The sequence below is a fragment of the Ursus americanus genome, chromosome X (assembly GCF_024610735.1).
Source record: "Ursus americanus isolate L20-20 chromosome X, mUrsAme1.1.p, whole genome shotgun sequence".
Classification (NCBI taxonomy): domain Eukaryota; kingdom Metazoa; phylum Chordata; class Mammalia; order Carnivora; family Ursidae; genus Ursus; species Ursus americanus.
In genome coordinates, this window is record NC_142164.1 from 67,469,158 (window position 1) to 67,491,792 (window position 22,635).

General features: G+C 44.2%; 1 protein-coding gene across 1 annotated transcript in view; it reads right to left on the reverse strand.

The window, feature by feature from the left end:
• The window catches only part of STARD8 (StAR related lipid transfer domain containing 8), a 77,578-nt gene extending 55,647 nt beyond the window's left edge, over positions 1–21,931 (reverse strand). Inside the window, exons 1-2 of the mRNA XM_045795449.2 lie at positions 21,770–21,931; positions 3,500–3,533 (exon numbers count right to left, since the gene is read on the reverse strand). Of these exons, the coding sequence (XP_045651405.2) occupies positions 3,500–3,533; positions 21,770–21,814 (79 nt within the window). The 5' untranslated portion in view covers positions 21,815–21,931. The remainder of the gene's footprint in view (positions 1–3,499; positions 3,534–21,769) is intronic.
• Positions 21,932–22,635: the final 704 nt, after the last annotated feature.

Below are 22,635 nucleotides of genomic sequence, written 5' to 3' on the forward strand. Positions count from 1 at the left end.
CGCTTCTGATTCCCTAGTCAAGTCAAGTGTTCTCACTTCAGTACCTGTGAGGTCATTCAGAATTGTGGATTTTATTTGGAAGGAAGGAGCTCCTTTTAGGCTCCAGAACCTATTTCCATCTCAGGAGAATATTCGTGCTTGCATAACATGATATGAGGACTTGGAAGGACTATGAAGTGTTTCAGGGAGCCCAAGAACACATAGTGAGTCTTGGAGTGAGTCCTGAAGGCCTGAACCTCCTTCTGACCTCCTGCTGGTTTGTGTTACTGCTACTTCTGTGTTTTCCAATGTTTGTATATATGCACAGGATGATTTGGAGAGATACACTGACATTTTGAATCGTGATAGATATATATTGAATTCAATATTTATTAGGAAAGACATAACTAGGACAGCAAACACTAATTTCATAGATATTATGGCTTCAAATAAGGATATTGTTTAAAATCAGATTGATGCAAAGAAAAAAAATAAGTACAAACTGGCACAGGATGAAGTGATAGAAAAAACTGTGAAGTTGATTCACACATATGTAAAATCTGGGAAACATTGTGCTGGTGGATTCTTGGACCATTATAGCACAGCTGTCAAAGGTCCTTCAGCCCATTTTCTCGAGCCTGGGCAGCACTACCTATGTTGAAGCAAGTTGGACATTCCTAATGTTCTCCTGTGAAGACAATGCCAAAGGTTTCCTCTGTCAGTGAGACCACCAGGACAAAAGCAGTAGCATGTCAGAAAAACCTTCAATTGACTGATCTTAATATGAAGAAGATGACATATGTAAACCATATTCAATTGTCATCTTTGAGTCAATTTCTTGGCTTTTTCTTCTCTAAAATGCCCCTGGTTGGTCCTCTCCTCCACCATATCTGTCCAACTCTGGTGGAACTTGTCAGAATGGCATATGAGAACACAACAGTTTTAATGTGCAGATGGAACATTGAGGGTCAGAGAGGGGAAGATTCTTTTTTTTTTTTTAAGATTTTATTTATTTATTTGACAGAGAGAGAGAGAGACAGCCAGCAAGAGAGGTAACACAAGTAGGGGGAGTGAGAGAGGAAGAAGCAGGCTTCCCACAGAGGAGCCTGATGCGGGGCTCGATCCCAGAACTCCGGGATCACTCCCTGAGCCAAAGGCAGACGCTTAACGACTGAGCCACCCAGGTGCCCCGAGAGGGGAAGGTTCTTAAGATAATTCAACCATGAGTGGAACAGTCAAGACTGGATCCCAGGCCTCCTGACATCCAAACTAGTGCTTCTTCCACTGCTGTCCCACATTTCCTGCTCCACAATTCTTTCTCCATTGCCTTTTCCACACGTTCCCCTCAGGAGGACCCCCCCACTCCAAATAAGTCAGCCACCTCCACTGACGTGCTGCCTAGCAAACTCACTTTAGACCTTTAAACTCATCAAGGGCCCGAGAAGCTGGTAACATTGGTCACCACCAAGAGGATTGCTGGGTGGTGGAGAGACAGAGGTGGGAAGACTTTATATCTTCATATCTCTTGAAGTTTGAGACATGTGAAGGTATTACATATTCCAAAAATAAATGAATAAAAAACCAAAGAGTTCTGCTCCTTCCCTGAGCTAGATCTCAGAAATAATAACATTTGTTCAGCATTTTGACATCTCAACGCACTATCTTGTGTGATGTATACAAGAGCCCCACGCAATAAGTTCCATATTATAGATGCAGACCCTGGTCCAGAGATAGGAAGTTCCTTATGTGGGCTCACACAGTGAACTGGTAATGAAATTTGGACTAAAATCTAGGTCCTTTGATTCCCAGTGCCTTGCTCCTTCTGTTGCCACATCCACATAAAGTCATAACTTGTGCCAGATGGTCCTTGGATTGGCCTGAGACAATGTGTTCATGTTTGCCCTTAAATAGACATTTTCAAACTTTAACCTAAAGAAGTAGGACAAAAACTAGTCCCAGCCCACCTTTGTAGGTCGCAACTTCTTCTGCCCGGACCCAACCCCTAAAAGACACTCCTCTTTCCTCCAGAAGCCACAGACCTCTCAGCCACCTGGTGCCCACCCTTCCAGGATTCAGCCCTATTGACTAAGCCTGGCACAGACATTTTAATGAGGCAACTTGGCAGCTGCAGGTGCATTCATCTGAGGGGGTCACTATTTCAGGGTCTGAAGGGTTTCTTTTTAGACTCTGCAGCTGGTGTCTCTGAAATGGAGAAGTTTGTTCTTCTCCCAGGATGGGCAGCCCACAGATCTTGTGTCTCCAGAAGTCGCTTTTGCAAAGCAGGAACTGTGCTCAGCAAGAAGTGCTGGAATCGTGATGGGGGAGGAGCTGGGGAGGGGAAGAGCAGATGTATGCTGTATGCTGATCAACGCAGTGTTCCTACTTCAAAATAGGTCCCCTCTCGTCTGCTGTCATGGCAATGCAAATAAACACCTCGCATTGCCACTCTTCTTTCCTAGCAGCCACCACCCAAGAACTCAAGATCCTAAGGTGGGAAAGTACTTGGGAGGTCACCAGATCCCCTCTCTGCCTTCAGGAAAAACTGTGCCCAAACTGGCTCCAACTACTTGGGGACATCTTCAGGAGCAAGAGATCAGGTTGTCTCTTCCGATGTCTCCCTAAGATGCCTCACACAGGCCCTTAGCATGATGGGGCCACTCGTTCATTGATGCCTTTCTGTTTCTGTGACCCTCAGCCCTAACTGCCACCTAGAAACCATGTTCAATTAAGTCACGAGCTCAACCTGAAGAAAAACTGTAGCCAGTGGGAATGGCTGAGGTCGGGCTAGAGCCAGGAGGATGGCCTAAATGACCTCAGCAAAGCTCAGCCAATACCAGGAATTCAGACTCTGGCAGCAAATTCATCCTGGCCAGTATCCTTCTTTCTCTTCCTCTCCAAGCCAGGTATCCCCTCCAGACAACTGTGTCCTTTTCAATGAAAGGGAGTTGTTCCTAGAATGCCACTAACTTGCCCACACCCAAGTAGCACACCAGAGGCAGAAGGTAAATATGTAGTCAAGCTCAAAGAAACTTGTTAGGGAGAAAAAGGAGAGAATTATTCCCTCAGTCCTAACTAACCCACTCAGAAGCCTTTCAGATAAAGCAAGTGTTGGGACAATTACAGACATTGAATCCTAAATGTCAAGTTTCTTTCCTTTACCTTCGGTTTACTTATTCCTTTTCCCAACATACCTCCCACCCCCAATATACTTCCTGGTGGAAAGTAGGCCCCTGAGAACAAGGGAAACGTATGGATGGCTGCCACTTACTGATACTTCTTTAGGGAAATCCTCCCCTGCTTCCTGACCAGAGAAAACCCACCATCTGAGAAATAAAAAAGTTCTGCATGCTAACTCCCTTTCAAAAGGAAAGGCTGGAAGAAGTCAGGAAATGCCCACTGGAGGGAGACAGAGGATGTTTCCAGATTTTGTATCTAGGAACCAGATCAGCCAGCCCATGAGTACCACTGAGAAGCTCAGCCCTGTTGCGTGACACTTGTGACCCCCACCTCACACACTTACCGGTATTCTTCCTCCTCTGCAGCAGTGGGAAGCACTACAAAGGAAACAGAGAAGAAATCAACACATTGCAGACACCCACACGCTGTCAGAACTGGAAGGAATCTTTGAAGTCAGCAAGTTCAATCTACTCATTTTACAGAAAGACACACTGAGGCTTATAGAAAAGGAAAATGACGTAAAATAGGAAGCCAAGTAGAGCCTAGAAGCCCAGACTCCTGACTGCCTGATCCATAATACTTTCTCCCACTCCACTGACTGACTCCTCTGGTTCGCTTCACTCTCATGGATTGGGGAGCGTCCCTAAGTTGGGAGATTGGAGACAGTCTGCACAGCTCACAATGCTGTTTCAAGAACCGACAGTAAGGATTCTCAAAGAATCAGTTAACATTTGCTTGGAACATACCGTCCTTGGTTAGAAGCAAGGTATGTTGGCAGGAAGAGCAGTATTTAGAATTGGAAAGCTCAAGTTTAGGGCTACCTTATGTAACATCGGACAAACCTTCTTGAGCCTCAGTTTCTGCATCCGTAAGACTATGATGGTAATAATCCCAACCTCACAGGCTTTGTAAGAAATTAATTTACATGAAAGCCCTTTTGAAAATAAAACACATTATAAAGTCACTTATTCAATAAATATGTATGGAACACCAGTACCCTATAGAGCACTATGCGATATGCTAAAGCTGTAACAGTCATCTAGACGGATAAGGTCCCTGTTCTCATAGCAGGGAAAAACAATGACTAGGTAAACAAATAAATACATAAGGAAATTTCAGACATCACTAAGAACCAAGAAGGAGAAACTAAAAAAACAGGACGAGGTGGGGAGTGATAGGGTAGGAAAAATAGGGATAATTGCTTTAGAAAATGTGGTCTGAGAGTGTGTCTCAGAGGAGCTGAATTTTTTTTTAAAGTTTTCAGTTTCATCCCAGTTAGTTAACATATTAGTTTCATGTGTACAATGTAGTGATTCAACAATGCCATACATCACCTTATGCTCATCACCACAAGTGCGCTCCTTAATCCCCATCATCACCCTTATCCCCCTCCCCTCTGGTAACCATTAGTGTGTTCACTAAAATTGGTGTCTCTTTTTTTTCCCCCTTTGCTTATTTGTTTTGTTTCTTAAATTCCACATATGAGTAAAATCACATGGTATTTGTCTTTCTCTGACTGACTTATTTCATTTAACATAATACTCTCTAGCTCCATCCATGTCATTGCAAATGGCAAGATTTCATTCTCATTTATGGCTGAGTAATATTCTATTATACACACACACACACACACACACACACATACATATGGATACTTGGGCTGCTTCCATAATTTGGCTATTGTAAATAATGTTGCTATAAACATAGGGGTGCATGTATCCCTTTGAATTAGTGCTTTTGTATTCTTTGGGTAAATACCGAGTAGTATAATTCCTAGATCATAGGGTAGTTCTATTTTTATTTTTTGAGAAACCTCCTTACTGTTTTCCAGAGTGGCTGCACCAGTTTACATTCCCACCAACAGGATGTGAGGGTTCCTTTTTCTCTGCATCTTTGCCAACACCTGTTGTTTCTTGTGTTGTTCGCTTGAGCCATTCTGTCAGGTATGAGGTGATATCTCACTATAGTTTTGATTAGCATTTCCCTGATGATAAGTGATGATGAACATCTTTTCATGTGTCTGTTGGCCATCTGGATGTCTTCTTTGGAGAAATGGCTGTTCATGTCTTCTGGCCATATTTTAGTTGGATTATTTGTTTTTTGGGGTGTTGAGATTCATATGTTCTTTATATATTTCTGGATACTAATCTTTTATTAGATATGTCATTTGCAAATATCTTCTCCAATTCCATAGGTTGCCTTTTAGTTCTGTTGATTGTTTTCTTTGCTGTGCAGAAATGTTTTGTCTTGGGGCGCCTGGGTGGCACAGCAGTTAAGCGTCTGCCTTCGGCTCAGGGCGTGATCCCGGCGTTCTGGATCGAGCCCCACATCAGGCTCCTCCACTATGAGCCTGCTTCTTCCTCTCCCATTCCCCCTGCTTGTGTTCCCTCTCTCGCTGGCTGTCTCTATCTCTGTCGAATAAATAAATAAAATCTTTAAAAAAAAAAAAAAGAAAGAAATGTTTTGTCTTGATGAAGTCCCAATAGTTTATTTTTGCTTTTGTTTCCCTTGCCTCAGGAGACATATCTACAAAGTTCCTATGGCCAGTGTCAAAGAGGTATACTGCCTGTGCTCTCTTCTAGGATTTTGATGGTTTCAGGTCTCACATTTAAGTCTTTAATCCATTCTAAATTTATTTTTGTGGATATTGGAAGAACGCCAGTTTCATTCTTTTGCATGTTGCTCTCCAGTTTTTCCAAAACCATTTGTTGAAGAGACTGTCTTTTTTCCATTGGGTATTCTTTCCTGTTTTGTCAAAGATTAATTGATCATACAGTTATGGGTTTATTTCTGGATTTTTAATTTTGTTCTATTGATCTATGTGTCTATTTTTGCGCCTGTACCATAATGTTTTGATTACTGCAGCTTCATAATATAACTTGAAGTCCGGAATTGTGATGCCTCCAACAGTGCTTTTCTTTTGGAAGATTCTTTGGCTATTTGGGGTCTTTGTGGTTCTATACAAATTTTAGGATTGTTCTAGATATGTAAAAAATGCTGGTGGTACTTTGATAGGGATTGCATTAAATATGTAGATTGCTTTGGTACTATAGACATTTTGACAATATTTGTTCAATCCATGCGCATGGGATGTCTTTCCTTGTGTTTGTGTTATCTTCAACTTCTTTCATCAATGTTTTATAGTTGTCAGAGTACATATCTTTCACCTCTTTAGTTAGGGTTATTCCTAGGTGTCTCATTATGTTGGATGCAACTGTACAAGGGATTGTTTCCTTAATTTCTTCCTCTGCTTCCTCATTATTGGTGTGTAGAAAGGCAACAGATTTATGTACATTGACTTTGTATCCTCTAACTTTACTGAATTCGTGTACCAGCTTTTGCTTGGAGTCTTTCAGATTTTCTATATAGAGTATCATGTCGTGTGTAAATAGTGAAAGTTTCACTTCTTCCTTACTGATTTGGATGCCATTTACTTCTTTTTGTTGTCTGATTGTTGTGGTTAGGGCTTCCAGTACTATGTTGAATAAAAGTGGTGGGAATGGACATCCTTGTCTTGTTCCTGATCTTAGGGAGAGAACTCTCAGTTTTTGCCCATTAAGAATGATGTTAGCTGTGGGTTTTTCATGGATGACCTTTGTTGAGGTATGTTGAAGTATGTTCCCTCTAGCCCTACTTTTTTGACGTTTTTTTCCATGAATGGTTGTTGTACTTTGTCAAATGCTTTTTCTGTGCCTATTGAAATGATCACATGGTTTTTATCCTTTATTTTATTGATGTGATGTATCACATTGATTGATTTGCAAATATTGAACCACCCTTGCAACCCAGGAATAAATCCTGCTTGATTGTGGTGAATGACTTTTTTAAATGTATTGTTGGATTTGGTTTGCTAGTATTTTGTTGAGAATTTTTGCATCCACATTCATCAGGGGTATTGGGCTGTAGTTCTTTTTTTTTAGTGGAATCTTTATCTGGTTTTGGTATCTTGGTATCAGGGTAATGCTGACCTCATAGAATGAATTTGAAAATTTTCCTTCCTTTTTTATTTTTTGGAATAGTTTAAGAAGAACAGGTATTAACTCTTCTTTAAATGTTTGGTGGAATTGGTCTGTAAAGCCATCTGGCCCTGGACTTTGGTTTTTTGGGAGTTTTTTGATTACTGATTCAATTTTTTCACTGGTCTGCTCAAATTTTCTATTTTTTTCTGTTTCAGTTTTGGTAGTTTTTATGTTTCCAAAAATTTATCTATTTCTTCTAGTTTTTCCAATTTGTTGACATATAGTTTTTCATAATATTCTCTTAGAATTGTTTGTATTTCCATGGTGTTGGTTCTTATTTCCCTGTCTCATTTGGGATTTTATTTATTTGAATCTTTTCTCCTTTTTTTTTCTTTATTAGTCTGGGTAGACATTTATCAATTTTACTGATTTTATTTTCAAAGAACCAGCTCCTGGTTTTATTGATCTGTTCTACTGTGGGGTTTTTTGGTTTGTTTTTTAGTATCTATATCATTTATTTCTGCTCTAGTCGTTAATATTTCCTTACTTCTGCTAATTTTAGGTTTTGTTTGTTGTTCTTTTTCCAGCTCCTTTCGGTGTATGGTTAGATTATTTATTCGAGGTTTCTTCTTGCTTCTTGAGGTAGGCCCTTATTGCTATATACTTCCCTCTTAGACCCGCTTTTTGCTGCATCCCAAAAGCTTTGGACCATTGTGTTTTCATTTTCATTTGTTTTCATATACTTTATTTCTTTCTTTTTTTTTAAATTTTTTTATTATATTATGTTAGTCACCATACAGTACATCCCCGGTTTCTGATGTAAAGTTCGATGATTCATTAGTTGCGTATAACACCCAGTGCACCATGCCTTTATTTCTATCTTTATTGTTTAATGGCATGTTATTTAATTTGCATGTGTTTGTGGCTTTCCAGATATTTTCTTGTGGTTGACTTCTAGTTTCATAGCTTTATGGTCAGAAAAGATGCATGGTATGAGTTTGATCTTCTTGTAATTTTTTAAAATATATATTTCTTTTTTTTAATTTTTAAAAATTTTTTATTATGTTATGTTATTCACCATACAGTACATCTCTAGTTTTTGATGCAATGTTCCATGGTTCATTAGTTGCGTATAACACCCAGTGCTCCATGCAATATGTGCCCTCCTTACTACCCATCACCAGCCTAGCTCAATCCCCCACTCCCTCCCCTTTGAAACCCTCAGTTTGTGACCTATTCTGGAGAATGATCCATGTGCACTTGAAAAGAATGTGTGTTCTGCTGTTTTAGGATGGAATGTTGTGAATATATCTGTTAAGTCCTTCTGTTCCAGTGCGTCATTCAAAGCCGTTGTTTCCTTGTTGATTTTCTGTTCAGATGATCTGTCCATTGATGTAAGTGGGGTGTTCAAATCCCCTACTATTATTGTATTATTATTGATAAGTTCCTTTATGTTTGTTTTTAACTGTTTTATGTATTTCGGTGGTCCTATGGTGGGTGCGTAAATATTTACAATTGTTACACCTTCTTGTCGTATCGTCCCCTTTATTACTATACAGAGGAACCGAACTTTGAACAGAGGCCTGCACAAAAAGACAGAGCCAGTACTGTGACAGTCTGGGTGCAGAATTTCCAGGCAGAGGTTGAAAAGCGAGGCAAGGGGTTTTGAGGGCCAGGGGGATAATTGGGACTTTGATCTAAATTACATCAGGAAGGCATTGGAGGGGGTAGAGGAGAATGACAATACCTGATTTTCTTTTCTTTTTTTTTTTTATCAACTTCCATCTGTATATATTTTCTGGGGACTTATTTTTTTTTATAATAATTTTTTTATTATGTTATGTTAGTCACCATACAGTATATCCTTAGTTTTTGATGTAGTGTTCCATGATTCATTATTTGCATATAACACCCAGTGTTGCATGCAATACGTGCCCTCCTTAATACCCATCACCAGCCTATCCCAGTCCCCCACCCCCCTCCCCTCTGAAGCCCTCAGTTTGTTTCCCAGAGTCCACAGTCTCTCATGGTTCATTCCCCCTTCTGTTTACCCCCCTTCCTTCTTCCCTTCCTTCTCCTACTGATCTTCCTATTCATGTTCCATAAATGAGTGAAACCATATGATAATTGTCTTTCTCTGCTTGACTTATTTCGCTTAGCACCATTCTCTGGCTGCTGTGTGGGGAAATCATTGTGGAGCTAGAATGAAAGCAGGGAAACCTTTTAGCAGGCTTTTGCAGTAGTTCAGGAAAGCAATGTCGAGATGTTAATTGGGAAGAAGGGTTTCTCTTCTGGTGCCAATCAAAAGCTTATCAGGAAAGGAATTGTCACAGTATTTGTCATTTCTCTTATCCCCTGAACGATTGCTGCACCAGGTGCAGACACTTAACTACAATGATTTCTAGTCTTAGGAGATTAGTTTCAGCCCTAGATCAATTTAAATGGCTAAAGTTCAGCTCCGCCCTGGTAGACCACAAGACAACCTGGTGAATCTTCAACTCACAATTGGCCACAGAAGAGAGGAGGGGTAGGAGGTGTTCCCCTGAGTGTTCATTGACAAGGACCTTGAAGGATGCTAGTATGAGAGAGATGGCAAATTATAGAATGAGATAGGTGTAAAAGAGGAGAAAGACCAATCAAGAGGGACAGATATGGAATTCCCCTACAAGCTACAAAGGGAACTATGAGTAAGCAAGTCAATATAAGTCTCAGTGGTGGACAAAGGGGGAGTAAAAGAAAAGGATAAGGGAGTGGGAGAGAAGGAGAAAGCAGTCCCCTGTGAGATCCTAAATGTGACGATTCTGGGAAATTAGAAGATGAACTGATGGGACTGTTACTCTGCAGTCCTGTTCTAGTCACATTAAATTCCCTCTTCTCCCACCCTATCCCCCAACCCATCATGGGTATAACAGAATTTAAGATAGTTCAGGAGCTAATTAGGCTTTAATTTTAAACAGGAATTTACAGGTTACAAATAAGTGACCTTGTTCATCACACACATTCCACATGGCAGGTGTTTTTTATCCTAATGTAACCCATGAGGAAAATGGGTCCAGAGAGATGAAATGACTTACCCAAGATCACACAGCTAGTACATGTCAGAACCAAGTTTATATTTTAAGCCTATGGAGCTTCCAACTTTATTGTATCCTATTATCTTCTCCCTGGGGTCCAGGATAACCTGGACTGGGCCAGGAGTATGAGTTGCACTCTACTTCGGACCCTGATCTTAGTAGCTGAGAACATTACAGGGAAAGGTGAGGCATTAACTTCTACATCAGAGAGTTCTGCTGCAGAGTGGAGGCTCTTTTTGTTTCTTGTAGTAGAACATATTCCTCACACTTGGGGTTGTTATGAACCCAGGAATCTAGCAGTTACAGAGATAGCCACTCTGGAGGAGGACCAGGATTAGTGGTGACAGTGTTCCCATCATTCATTCATTCATTCATTCACTCTCTACAAGCCTCTTCAGGGCCAGCCTGGTGCTAGGTACTCAGGGATTCAGACAAATCAGGCACATTCCCCACCCTTGAGTAATTCACAGCCAAGTGGGTGGGAGGGGAAGCCACGTGCACAAATCATCACAATTCCATGGAATTGCTATTGGAAAGTATAAAGCCTTGTGAAGCTGAACCAATGGAATAATTAGTTGCTGGGAATGCAGATGCATTGTCACGAGGGCCTTCATGAAGGAAGAGCATTTGGAACAGGTCTTAAAGGATGAATAGCTGTTCATGAGGCAGACAAGAGGGCAAAGAGCATGGCAGGTAGAAAGAAGAGCATAGAAAAGGGCAAGGAGGTATAAAAGCATGTGGTTTGTAGAAGTGTCTAGTCTGGCTGGAGAGCAGAGTAAGAAATGAATCTGGAACAGTGGGTAGGGGCCAGATTATGGACCTTGTAAGTCGTGTGAAGGAACTTGAACTTTATGCAGAGTCCAGTGGGGAGCCATTGAAGGGGCTTAAAGAGAAGGGTACCATAGTCAGATTTATATTTCAAAATGTTATTTTATCTGTTGAGTGAAAAACAGATTGGGAATGGGACTGGGAGAGGTTAGACAAAACTAGAGACAGAGAGGCCAGAGCAGATTGGAGCAATGGCCTTTGGGACAGAAAAGGAAGGGACCAATATATGAACTATTTACATGGCAAAACCAAAGTCAATGATAGGATGTGAGAGCATAAAAAAGGAGTCAAGAATGAATCCAAAATTTCTGGCCTCTGCAACTGGGTGTATAACAGGGCTATTACCTGAGGTCAAGAATGGAAAAAAAGGCATAGTTGGGGGTAGGGGGAAGGGGAATCTTCCTTTCGTAATGAATCACAGTTTTGAACTTGTTGGATTTGAGGGGTCTGTGGAGAATGCACTCAGAGCTGTCCCGAAGGCACTGTGGTTAGACCTACAGATGCAAAATCGCACAGAAACAGATATGGTCCCTGCCCTTGAGGAGCATGCGGTCTAGTGGGCCATAGAGCAGCCAGCATAAAAAGACAAATCAGGAGTTTGTGAGAGAAACAGGGAATCATGTGGAAAGCATGAAAAAGAGAGAACACAGGCTGAAAAGGGGATGGGAGCAGTAAGATGGTTGCTGGATGAGAAGGTGGGTGGTCTAAGTGGGGTGGTTTGGAGACAAGCCGCAAAGGCAGACCTTGTCCAAACCCGAGCAGTCCTCAGCCATAAGTGGCCAGAACAGACCTCACTCTCTCCAGCAACCCTCTGCTGGGCCTGCAAGTGTTATGACCAGTCCTTGCCCTGCTATGTGAGGGCAAGCCTGGAGACTTTTCAAACTTTCTTTGCCTGGTTTCTCTGCTCCGCCTCATCCTCTGGCCAGCCCTGTGCCACAGGCCCAAGCCTGGGGCCAGTCATGAGAGCACATTCTTCACATTCCAGCCTCCCCCAGCCCTATCAGCCAGGCCACACAGAGGCCTATTCACAGCCTGACCCTCCAGGCCTCCAGAGTGGGCCCTCACCACCTCCACGCCCAGCCCCGGCTGGTGTTTTGCCAACACAGACTGTGGCCTCTGCAGGAAGCAGGCTCTTCTGACCCCTCAAGAGTTGACTTCTCTGCATCTTAGGGTTTCTCTGCTGGGATGGGGTGCAGTGGGTCCAGCCACTAGTATGTGCATGAGTATGTGTGTATGTCCTATACACTCAGCCAACTTCCTCTAGGCTAGGCCTAGCACAGGGGCTATGTGCTGCCAGACACAGGGGTGGATAAGACACAGGCTGGGTCCTTATCAGAGCTCACACTCCAGTACGGAGACATCTGGATAATGACGGGCATTGTGCGGGCTGAGTCTGGAATCATCCTGCCACCAGGTCCTAAATCGGAGCATTGGTGTCATGATGCCACTTTTAAACCCTATCCTGGAGGCCTGGGAACATGTGCTCATGTTCAGGGTGTGATGTCTGCTGGAAGGGGGAGCTACAGCCCTGAGGGATGCCAATTTCATTCCTGGAAAGGGGAAAGGAAACCTGATTTAGAGTAAGACTGACCCATACAGGTATTCTGGGCCTGACCATGTGCCTTTGACCAATTCTTTGCTGGTCCTCCAATTGTTTGTTGCCTATAATGATAGGCAAGTCCTTGACAATTCTCATCCTCCCATCACAGGGAGGAGGGTAAGGGGCAATCCCAGCTGGGAAAGGGCAATGGAAGACATGATTTCTAGAAGGTCTTTATAGAACACAGACTCTGGGACAGCCTTGTGAAGAATCCCCAGAGGGTCTACTTCCTTTGACCCCTCTCTGAAGGGTACAAGCTGTCTCCTGCTAGCCAGGAGTGTGGCTCCAGAAAGCCTGACTGTCCTTTCCTAGCCACCAGGACCATGGTGGTCTCATATCCTCTCACTGACCCCCCCAAAAGAGTACCTGACCTATATAGCCTTAGGAATGCTGATCTGTACATCATGTTATAACTCCTCCCTGACAGAAATTCCTGCTGCCTTGAACTCTTTTCACCTTAATTCCTTCCTGCCAGTTGTGGAAGGGCTTCCTTTCCTCCACTCTCTCTCCCCATTTCTCACCTGGCCAGCAGGGCTGTTCCAGGCCCAGCGCTTTGCCTTTGGGCCTCTTTTCCCCAACCTTCTGTCCTTCCTTACTGCCCTTCCACCTCCACAGCAGGCAAGAGAGGAGAGAGAGAGAGAGAGAGAGAGAGAGAGCAAGCCAGGGAGGAGAGTGAACTCTGCAGCTGCAACCCCCAGGGGTTCTCTGGATAATCTCAGGAATGTCATATCCCTAAGGCTTGACTTTCCCACCAGCCAACCGGGACCCTCCTTCCTGCCCAGAGCTCAAAAGTCCTTCCAGGAGAGAGGCCTTGGATGGGGTGCGTGCAGGAAGAGACTGAAGGGGAGAGACACAGTGGTTCCAGGGTGGAGCAAAGCCTCTTTTCCAGACTCTGCAACTAGTTCAACAAGGGGTCGGAGTCGGGGTGGGGAGAGGAGAAGAGGGCAATTGCCTAAACAGCCTACTTTCTGAGCCTCAGGGTAGTAACATCAGGTTTCCTACTGTCTTTTTACTTCCAGAGGATGTTCTCAAGTCCAGGCTCTCCTCAGGCAAGTAAATCTTATTTTTCAGGTGAGAAAACTCAGAGCACAAACTGTGGGTCCAGGATCACCTACAGCAAGCAATCAACTACAAATTTAACTCAGATTTACTGAGCACCTACTATGTGGCAGACCCTTTCATATATGTCATCGTTGCAATCGATTATGAAGTAGAAAACTTTCTCCCTATGTTGTACATGAGGAAACTGGGGCTCAGAGAGGGGAAGTAGAGGCTGACCCTGGGCTAGCAAATTGGTGTCCTATTTCCAGAAGCTACTGGATTATATCATTATACCATATTCTTCTCCCAAGCTCCAAAGGTGACCCAGCCCAGGGCAGAGAAGAGTCCAGGGGAAGTCAGCCCACACCAATTTCCAAGACTTCAAACCCCATTCCCCAAGTGTAGGGCTTCCTTTCTTCTGCCCCTTGACAACCCCAGCCTTGGAACTGCCAGTTGAACTGGATTCCAAGGTCCCCGGTTGCAGCAGCAGCAGCAGCTTGAGGGGTGGGCCAGAGAGGTGAGGTCAAGAAGCTCCACTCCTCCACCCTTCTGTGAAACCTCTGACCCCACATCCCAGCATAGGCCATTTGAGCTGCTGCTCCCTGTTATTGTTCCCAGTGACTTGGAAATGCAGGCCAAGCTCGGGCTCCCAGAGCTTGCCGCCTCCAGCAGTTCTCAGGTCCTACTGGCTGCTGGGAGGACCAATTTCCAGGGCAGGCTCATTTTCCTGAGCCTGAGCTCCCTTCCTCTTCCCCTTCCCCAGGGACAATGAATAGAAATCACTGACATTTGGGGAGCAGTTTTTTTCCCACTTTTCTTGGAAGTTCGAAGAACTATATATGAAAATTGATGAGAGTGGCAGAGCTGGAAAGACTGTCAGAGATAAACCAGTTTAACATAGTCATTTTATAAGTGGAGAAACTTTATGTAAGAGATTACACAAACATAGTGGATAGAACATGGACTTTGGGCCTGAATTACATGGGTTTAAAATCCCAATAATAGCTGTGTGAACTTGGATAAGTTTCCTAACTTTTTTTCTGTGTTTCAGTAAAATGAGGATGATGGGAATAATAGCCTTGTGGTTATTGTGATGATAAACTGAGTTAATATATATGAAGGGCATGGAACAGTGTCTACCACATAATGTGTGCCCTATAACTGTTAGCTAATATTAGTTTTAACTTTCTGTAGTGCTTTGGAGGGAAAAAACAAACCTGGCATCGCCAATCTGCAACCTTTTCCAGTTATTTCTGCCTTCACCAGCCATATTGTCAGATATGTCTTCCACCCCTCCTCCAACCAGCCCCTACTCATACTCCTTTTGGTGCCAATGAAATTAAAGGTAAAGTAAGAATTCGCGTCCAAGACATAAGTCAGAGTCAAAGCTTTGCTTCCCACTCCCCATCACACCTCCCCAGTGCCCATCTCCATCTCTCCTAGTTCCCAGAACAAATATTGTCTAATCTCTTGATGGCTCGATCAAACAGTACCAATTGTGCAGAAATGGGGCAACTGGGAAAGAGGGACAAGGGTTAGGAGTTCAGATCAGGCAAATTCTGGAGGTCCCCACCTCCATCTCCAGGGGGGTCCCACTTTTAAGCTTGTTCTGGCTATGCTGTTGCAGGAAGTACCAGGGACTCCAGTTTCGCCTTTCCTTTGCCCTGAAGACTAGGTGGGAATTGCCATGCGCTGGTGCTAGATAGACTAAAATTGTTAAGTGAACAGTTTCATACCCTGGCATTTTCTGGACTGAATCAGTCATACCCACCAACAGGGTACTTGGGGATCGTGAGTATGAAAATCTCTCATTTTATATCCACTAGACAGTAAGGTCCATGAAGTGAGAGACCCACAGCTATTTGGTTAACCATTATCTATCTCCTCAGGGCCTGACACAGTGTCTAGTACATAATAGGCCCTGAATAAATATTGCTTGGTAATGAGTGAAGGAATGAATTCCTCAAGGCTATTCCCGGCTTAAGGAAACTTCCCCTTTTCGTCAAGATAATAATAAATAAACATGTCAACAGGCCTTGCTGTCATTATTTCATGTGATCCTCACTACAACCTTGTGAGGTAGGAGTTATAATTTTCCCCAGTGTAGAAATAATAAAAATGGTTAGTGCTCACTAACTGTGTGCCAGGTGCTTTATACATGTTAACTCAGGCAAGCCTCACAGCAACTTTAGGGACTGAGTACTATTTTTAGCTCAATTTCATAGAGCAGGAAACTTAAGCTCAAAGGGGTGAAGCACTTTTCTCAAAGTCACACAGCTAGCAAGTTATGGCTCAGAGAGTAAAGGGCTTGACTCCATGTTTTGTTACTCTAGAGACCCTGGTTTTTTCACTGCATGAAGAGCACCCTGGGTAAAGTCGAACTCCCACACACAAATTTACAAGTCTCTCATTTTGACCCCTGCTCCCATAACTGTACACTCCCAATTTCTACATCCAGGGCAAGTTCCCTGGCTTTGTGCCTCCTCTTTCCCCTGTCTCCAACCTTACTCCTCCTTGAAGAAGCCTCCCTACTCTTTTTCTCCATAGATCATCTCTTCAGATTCTGATCCAATTGTGTATCTACCATGTGTTGAGCTTGTATATACATTATTTCATTGGTGATTCCATTAAGTCTTATCCACTGAGGAGAGATGGCTTGCCCAAGACCACTCAGCTTAAGTGTGGCAGACCAAGCCAGTCTGACTCCATGTCCAGTGTTCTTTCTGCTGCACCAAGGTGCCTTCTGTTCTGAGCCAGGGAACTCCTCCCAGAAAACTTTCTAGATCACCCAGAAACCAACTCACAACTCTTTTTAAGTCCATGTGTGTCAATAACGTTAGCACACCTATTCTTTTACTTCAGCCCATTGAGCTGGCCCTCACAAATATGTGACATATGCCAGCATCTAGGCAATTTACAATTAGCCATACAGGGACAAACTATAGTGTGGATTTTTCACCCATGTCAGGAGCCAGTACCCGCCACTCAACTTGACTAGGCTGTGGAACCGCAAAGAGAGGTCCTGAGGGTGAAAATTCTTTCTATGGGGTGTAAGGCCTTGCCCTTTCCTCACTAAGTGGTTTTCCCATGACCTAGGAATATGTCATAATTCCTTTCCTTGGATCCAATAATTCAGAGGTGATTGTATGTACAAGTCTCAGGTGTATAGGTATACATCTACCACTTACACACACACACTGGTTAAGGGACCCATGGCAGTGTCCTCAGATGAAACAGGCTATTTTAGGGGCACCTGGGTGGTGCAGTCAGTTAAGCATCTGGCTCATGGTTTCTGCTCAGGTCATGATCTCGGAGTTGTGAGATTAAGCCCCACGTTGGGCTCCATGCTCAGCGGGGAGTCTGCTTGGGACTCTCTGCCCCCCCTTCTGTCTCTCAAATAAATAAATAAATCTTTTTTAAAAAAAATAAGCTATTTGAGGAGGTGGTGAGCTTTACATCACTGGAGGTATGCAACAATGTCTGGCCATCCTTTTGGCAAGATGTGATAGGACTCCTACATGGAATATGGGAATGGTATCCAGAAGCATTTAAGAGTTTTTATACATTCATACACTGAATTCTCTACAGTCCTTCCTGCCCCTCCCACAATGAATACACACTGCATGTGGCAAATTGGTCTTGCTTGGGACAGTAAGGGCAAAGGCCTGGAAAAGTAGAGACATCCCGGAGGCTGGGAGTACAACTGCTGACTCACCCAGTTACCATCACATTCACCCCATATCCTGCCAGGCAGATTCTGGACAAAGACTGGGAAGTTGTGAGTTGGCCTGGGGACAGAAAGAGCCCCAGGGCTGAAGAAGCACACGAGTATGTGTGCTTACATGAGTGTATATATGTACATAAATATGAGCGGGTGGAGGGAATGTGAAAGCACCACCCATATGAACAGATGCCTAGGAGCCAGGTAAAAGAACATACGAGTCCCATGCACACTGTGGCAGTGCATTCATAGGAGAGGGTGCTTGAGAATATGTCTATGGGTGAATCAGGAGAGCCCTTGTGCACATACGCACTCATATGAACGACTAAGTATGTGAGTATAGTGACTGGGGGAAAGTGTGGTGTCCCTTGTTGGACAATGACTGGATGGCTAAGCTGAGGCTTCCCAGTTTAAAAAGGACTTTTCTGTCCATAATTTGCTTGGCCTCCCATAGAAGCCATGCGGGTAGGTGAGATGGGGTATTATCATGTGTGCTTATGTGTACATGTATATATGACATGTGCGTAAAAGTCCCACCTGCTATTGCCGTTAGGTTCTACTGCAGATAAGTTGTGTTTGGATTTTGTCACAGAGGAAGGAAGGAGATTATGGTCTATTACATAGACCATGTGTGGACCTGGCTGTGTCCTGACTGCCCCACCTGTGACTTCGGCACATCTCTTTCCATCTTTGGGCCTCATTCATAGTATAGAGGGAGGGAAGGAGGAGGAACAGGTGACCTCTATGGACCTTTCCATCTCTGCTATTGTATGACTATCTATCTGTTACAGGAGAAAAGAATTGAGAGACAGAAGGGAGTATTGACCCTCTGAAAGTCACCTGGAGGTCATGGCTGAGAGAGAGCTCCAGCTAGATTCTCCACTTCCCAGGACAGTGCCCTCCAAAAATAGATATGCCCACCTGATACAAAGAGAGTTCCATGAGAGAGGATCCAAATTCTGGTCATTTGTTATGTGCATTAATACCATGGAGTTATTTATACCGGGTTCATCTCACATCCAAACGTCTTATCCCTTGGCTGCCCCTAACACCAGTGCAGCTCAAGCAGTCCTGGGCCCCGGCCTGACATCTTGCTATCTTCCCAGTATTCCTGGCTTCTGAGGTGGCACTGTTCAGCTCCCAAATGGGTTGCTTCTGGGCCTAGATTCAGGCAGGACCAGAGTACAGAGTGCTGAAGGGAAGTTGTGGCTAAGGAGCAGATAAGACCTGAGCTCTTAACCCTAGAGGTTCCAAATACAGAATAATCCTCGTTCTTTGCCTTACAGCCCCCAGTGTGCAGTTTGGAAATCTGCTTCCACAACCTCCCCCAAATCCTCATGGCATCTCTGTGAGGCAGGCACTGGTTAGTATCATTTTTTAGATAAGAAAACAGAGGCTCAGAGAGGACTTGCTCAAAGGCACACAGCTAGTGTTTGTGTGTGTGTGTGTGTGTGTGTGTGTGTGTGTGTGTGTGTGTATCAGGGGGGTGGAATTCAAACCTAAGTTTCTCTGCTTCTCCTTCCGCCCCAAACCTCTTCAGCTACTGGAGAACGCCATATGGTATGGGATGGTAGGGGGCTCGGTTTCTCCATTAGGACCACAGAAAGGTTGAATGAGATGATCTAAAAGATCCCTTTGAGCTATGGCAAACTCTGCTACAGCCATGCCCCTCTCTGCAGTCAGCTCTCCCACAGTCAGGCAATTGCTCACAGCGGGGCCTGGCTCAGAAAGGAAGGCTGTATGGTGACTAACATAATATAATAAAAAATCATTATTAAAAAAAAAAAAAGAAAGAAAGGAAGGCTGGTTCAGAGCAGCCCATGCCTTTCCCTGAGCTTATAAGCCCAGAAGGCCTGCCTATCTGACTGAGACCTCAAAGCAGCGGCATTGGAAAAGTAGCATGTATGTGGGTCTGGCAGGCTGCTTCTTAGCCCTGAGATATAACCATATGTTAAATCACATCTGCCACAGCCCTGTGTGTGAGTGTGCATGCATATGTGCCTTTGTGCCATGTGTGTGCTTTTGTGTGTCTACATGATTTTGTGTATGTGCCTAAGTCTATGTGTCTGCATGCTTGTGCATGGGAGAGTATCTATTTGTGTACATGTGTGCCTGTTTCTGTATGTGCATGCAGGCATATGTGCATGAGTTTACATGATTGTGGATGTGCATTGTCTGTGTGTATGTGTATGTACATGTACATGTGTTTGTCTTGATATGCGTGCATAAGCACACTTGAATGGTATGTCTATGCATATGAGTGTGTAACTATAAACACAGACACGTGTACATTCTGTGTTTGTGGACATGCATGAGTGAATGTGTGCGTGTGTGTGTGTGTGTATGCTAGTGTCTGGGACTGGGATAGAGGTCTCCAAGCCTTTTGGGGGGCTCTCATGCCCCAACAATTTCTAAGATTCTGACATGGGCAGGGAGCGTTTGCTGGGAGTCTGAGAGACTGAGGTAATTACTGCAAAGTGATTTCAATCCCTGCCAAGCACCCAAAACGGTTAGCCAGAGTAGAGGATAGTCGTGCTAATCAGGTGTCAAATCTCACAGACATTGTTGCTTCCCCCTGCTTTGTCCTTATCATTAGATCCATCTCCCATCATCTCCTCCCCACCCAGCCTCATTGCCATCGCAGCCACTTTCCTGGCCTCTGCATCACCACTTGGGCCCTTCCACACTGGAACGGAAGGCTGCTAGAGCACATTTCTTAAAACCGTCCATTGAATTATAACCCTACTTTACTGAAATCCTCCTGATCCCCTAAAACAACAGTCTCTGGACTTTGGAATTTCATAGATGAGAAAGACAAGTTATAAATAAATAAATAAGGGAACAGAGTGCTACAAACTTCTTATTTTGCTGAGGACAGATATTTTAAAAATCTCTCACTTTTGAACCCCACCCCATTGGAAGGAAGTAATAATCTCCAAATAAAGAATAGTCTTTTGAATTGAATTAATTTAGTTTTCTGAAAATTGTACACATTATTCCCACTTTTCTCCCATTTCACCGCAGATGGGTGAAAATCTCATTTAGGACCCCCACTAGGTAAAGACCACAGCCCTATGGATCAATTGCAAACCCTACGGGAGGCAGTCCCATTCCCCCCCTCTAGCTTCTCTCCCCTCAGACCCTGTACTTGAGGCACCCCCACAAAACCAGCCCTCTCCCAAGCTCACCACCACTTGACTGCCTCCAGACTCTTGCTCACAAAGTTCCCTCTGCCAGGCATGCCTGGAATGCCCTTCCCCACTTTTTGGACTGACAAAGTCCTCTCTTCCTTCAAGCCTCAGGCTCAGCCCAAATGTGACCTCCGGGGAAACTTTTCCAAGTCCCTTCTGGTGGAAATGATTTTTCCTTCCAAGGGTCCCAGCCTTCCCTTCATCCTATTTTACAGTCAAGCTAGTTATTTAAAAGTTTCCCTATTGAATTAAACTGTGGGGCGTCACATAGTGTCAAGAGAGATGTGGACTTAGGAGTTCAAATCCCAACTCTGCCAGGCATATCTGAGTGATCTTCCGTGATCTTTTACAGTGTCCCTTCCCCATCTATGAAAATAGGAAAACAATGGGTTTTGGTAAAGATTACCACCACAGTTAATGAATTGAAAATGTCTATGTCCAATACATAGCAGATACTAAATAAATATCAGTTCCTAGGATGTTGAGAGCAGAAATTATGCCCTGCACATCCTTGTGGGTAATGTTGCGCTCACGTATTCCCCATGGCCAGGATATAGCAGGCACTCAACAAATATTTACTGGCCAACTATCTAGCATAGTGTCTAGCATATAGTAGGTGCTTGATAAAGATCTGTCACTTTTCTTACCTCCTCTTTGAGGACAGAAGCCACGTCCTTTTTTGTCTTCGTGTAACTCCTACGGTGCCTAGCACAGAGCTTGATGTATGTGATGGAAATTAGTAATAATGATCATAATAGTAGTTACTGTTACTCATATGGATGCTCTATGCAAGGCATCATGCTAGGAACTTAACACACATTATCTCTTTATTACATCTTTATTTAGTATATAAACAATAACACCAACCTCGTCACCTTGTAGAGGTTGGTACCACTACTGTCTTCATTTTAAAGCTGAGGAAACTGAGGCTCAAAGGGGTTAAGAATCTTGCCTTTGTGGCAAGGCCTGGGAAGCAATGGAGGCAAGTTTTATGATAGTCAGCCAGCCTACTTATTTTTATGGGAAAGCAGCAGACATTTACAGAGCTGGTTAAGTGACAAAAACAACTTGAATCCAATTCCTTCTAGCTCCAAGGTAGTCTTAGAAGCCCATCTGCCTTCCAGCTGGCACACAGTGGTCCCCAGCTGCCTCCTTCCCCTCTGAGCAGTGGAGCGGGCTGGGTCTGGGCAGCCACTTACCTTCACTTTCCTGAAGCAAGCCCAGAAAACGTCCAGCAGAGGCATGGTGAGGTTCAGGTAGCTGGCAGGGTCCAGCAGAGTTCTCCTGGGCACAGGCCTCTTTCTCTTTAGGGACTAGACTAGAGAGGATGCGGGCCTCCGTGAGAATCAGCCCTGGCCCTGTGCTCCATCAGCCGCACCAGTGTGAGGGGAGAAGCACAGAGCAGCGGCTGGCCTGAGCTCAGCTTGCCTCCTCTTCAGGCGCCTCCCAGAGGGCCCCAGGGAGGGAAGTAGGGAGGGAGGGAGGGAGAGAGAGGCTAGCTAAGGAGGAGGGACCAGGAGGCGGGTCACTGATTCAAACTCGGCACCGTTAACCAGTTGGCTGGGAGTGGAGAGCAGTGCCGGTTGAAATTCCTTGAACATTACAGTTCCCAAGCTTGGAGTGTCCGGCCTGACTGTCGGCTCACCCGTCACTCTGCCACCTGCACTTTGGCATGCACGCCTTCTTGCTTCCTGCTGAATGACACACCAGCTCTCCCTGGGGGCCTCTGGGTACAACCAAGACCACACGGGGGCTGTGGAAAGAGTGCTAGGAAAAGAGCCCAGGGAAGGCAACATTCAACCCAGGCAGGACCTAGGCAAGTGTGAAGGCAGTTGGTGAAAGCAGAAAAGCTATGATCCTGGGAAATTTTCCCAGACATCAGACTCTGGGCCCTTGGTCACTGGGTCATTCTCCAACCCCTACTTTAAAGTTAAGAATTGTGAATCACTCTGGAACCTTCCTTTCTGGACCTCAGTTTTCCTGGCTGTGCAATGAGAGGCAGGGTCACAAGTGTCTAAGTCTCAAGTCTTTTGTATGACTCCGGTTTGGGGTTAGGTACTGGGCA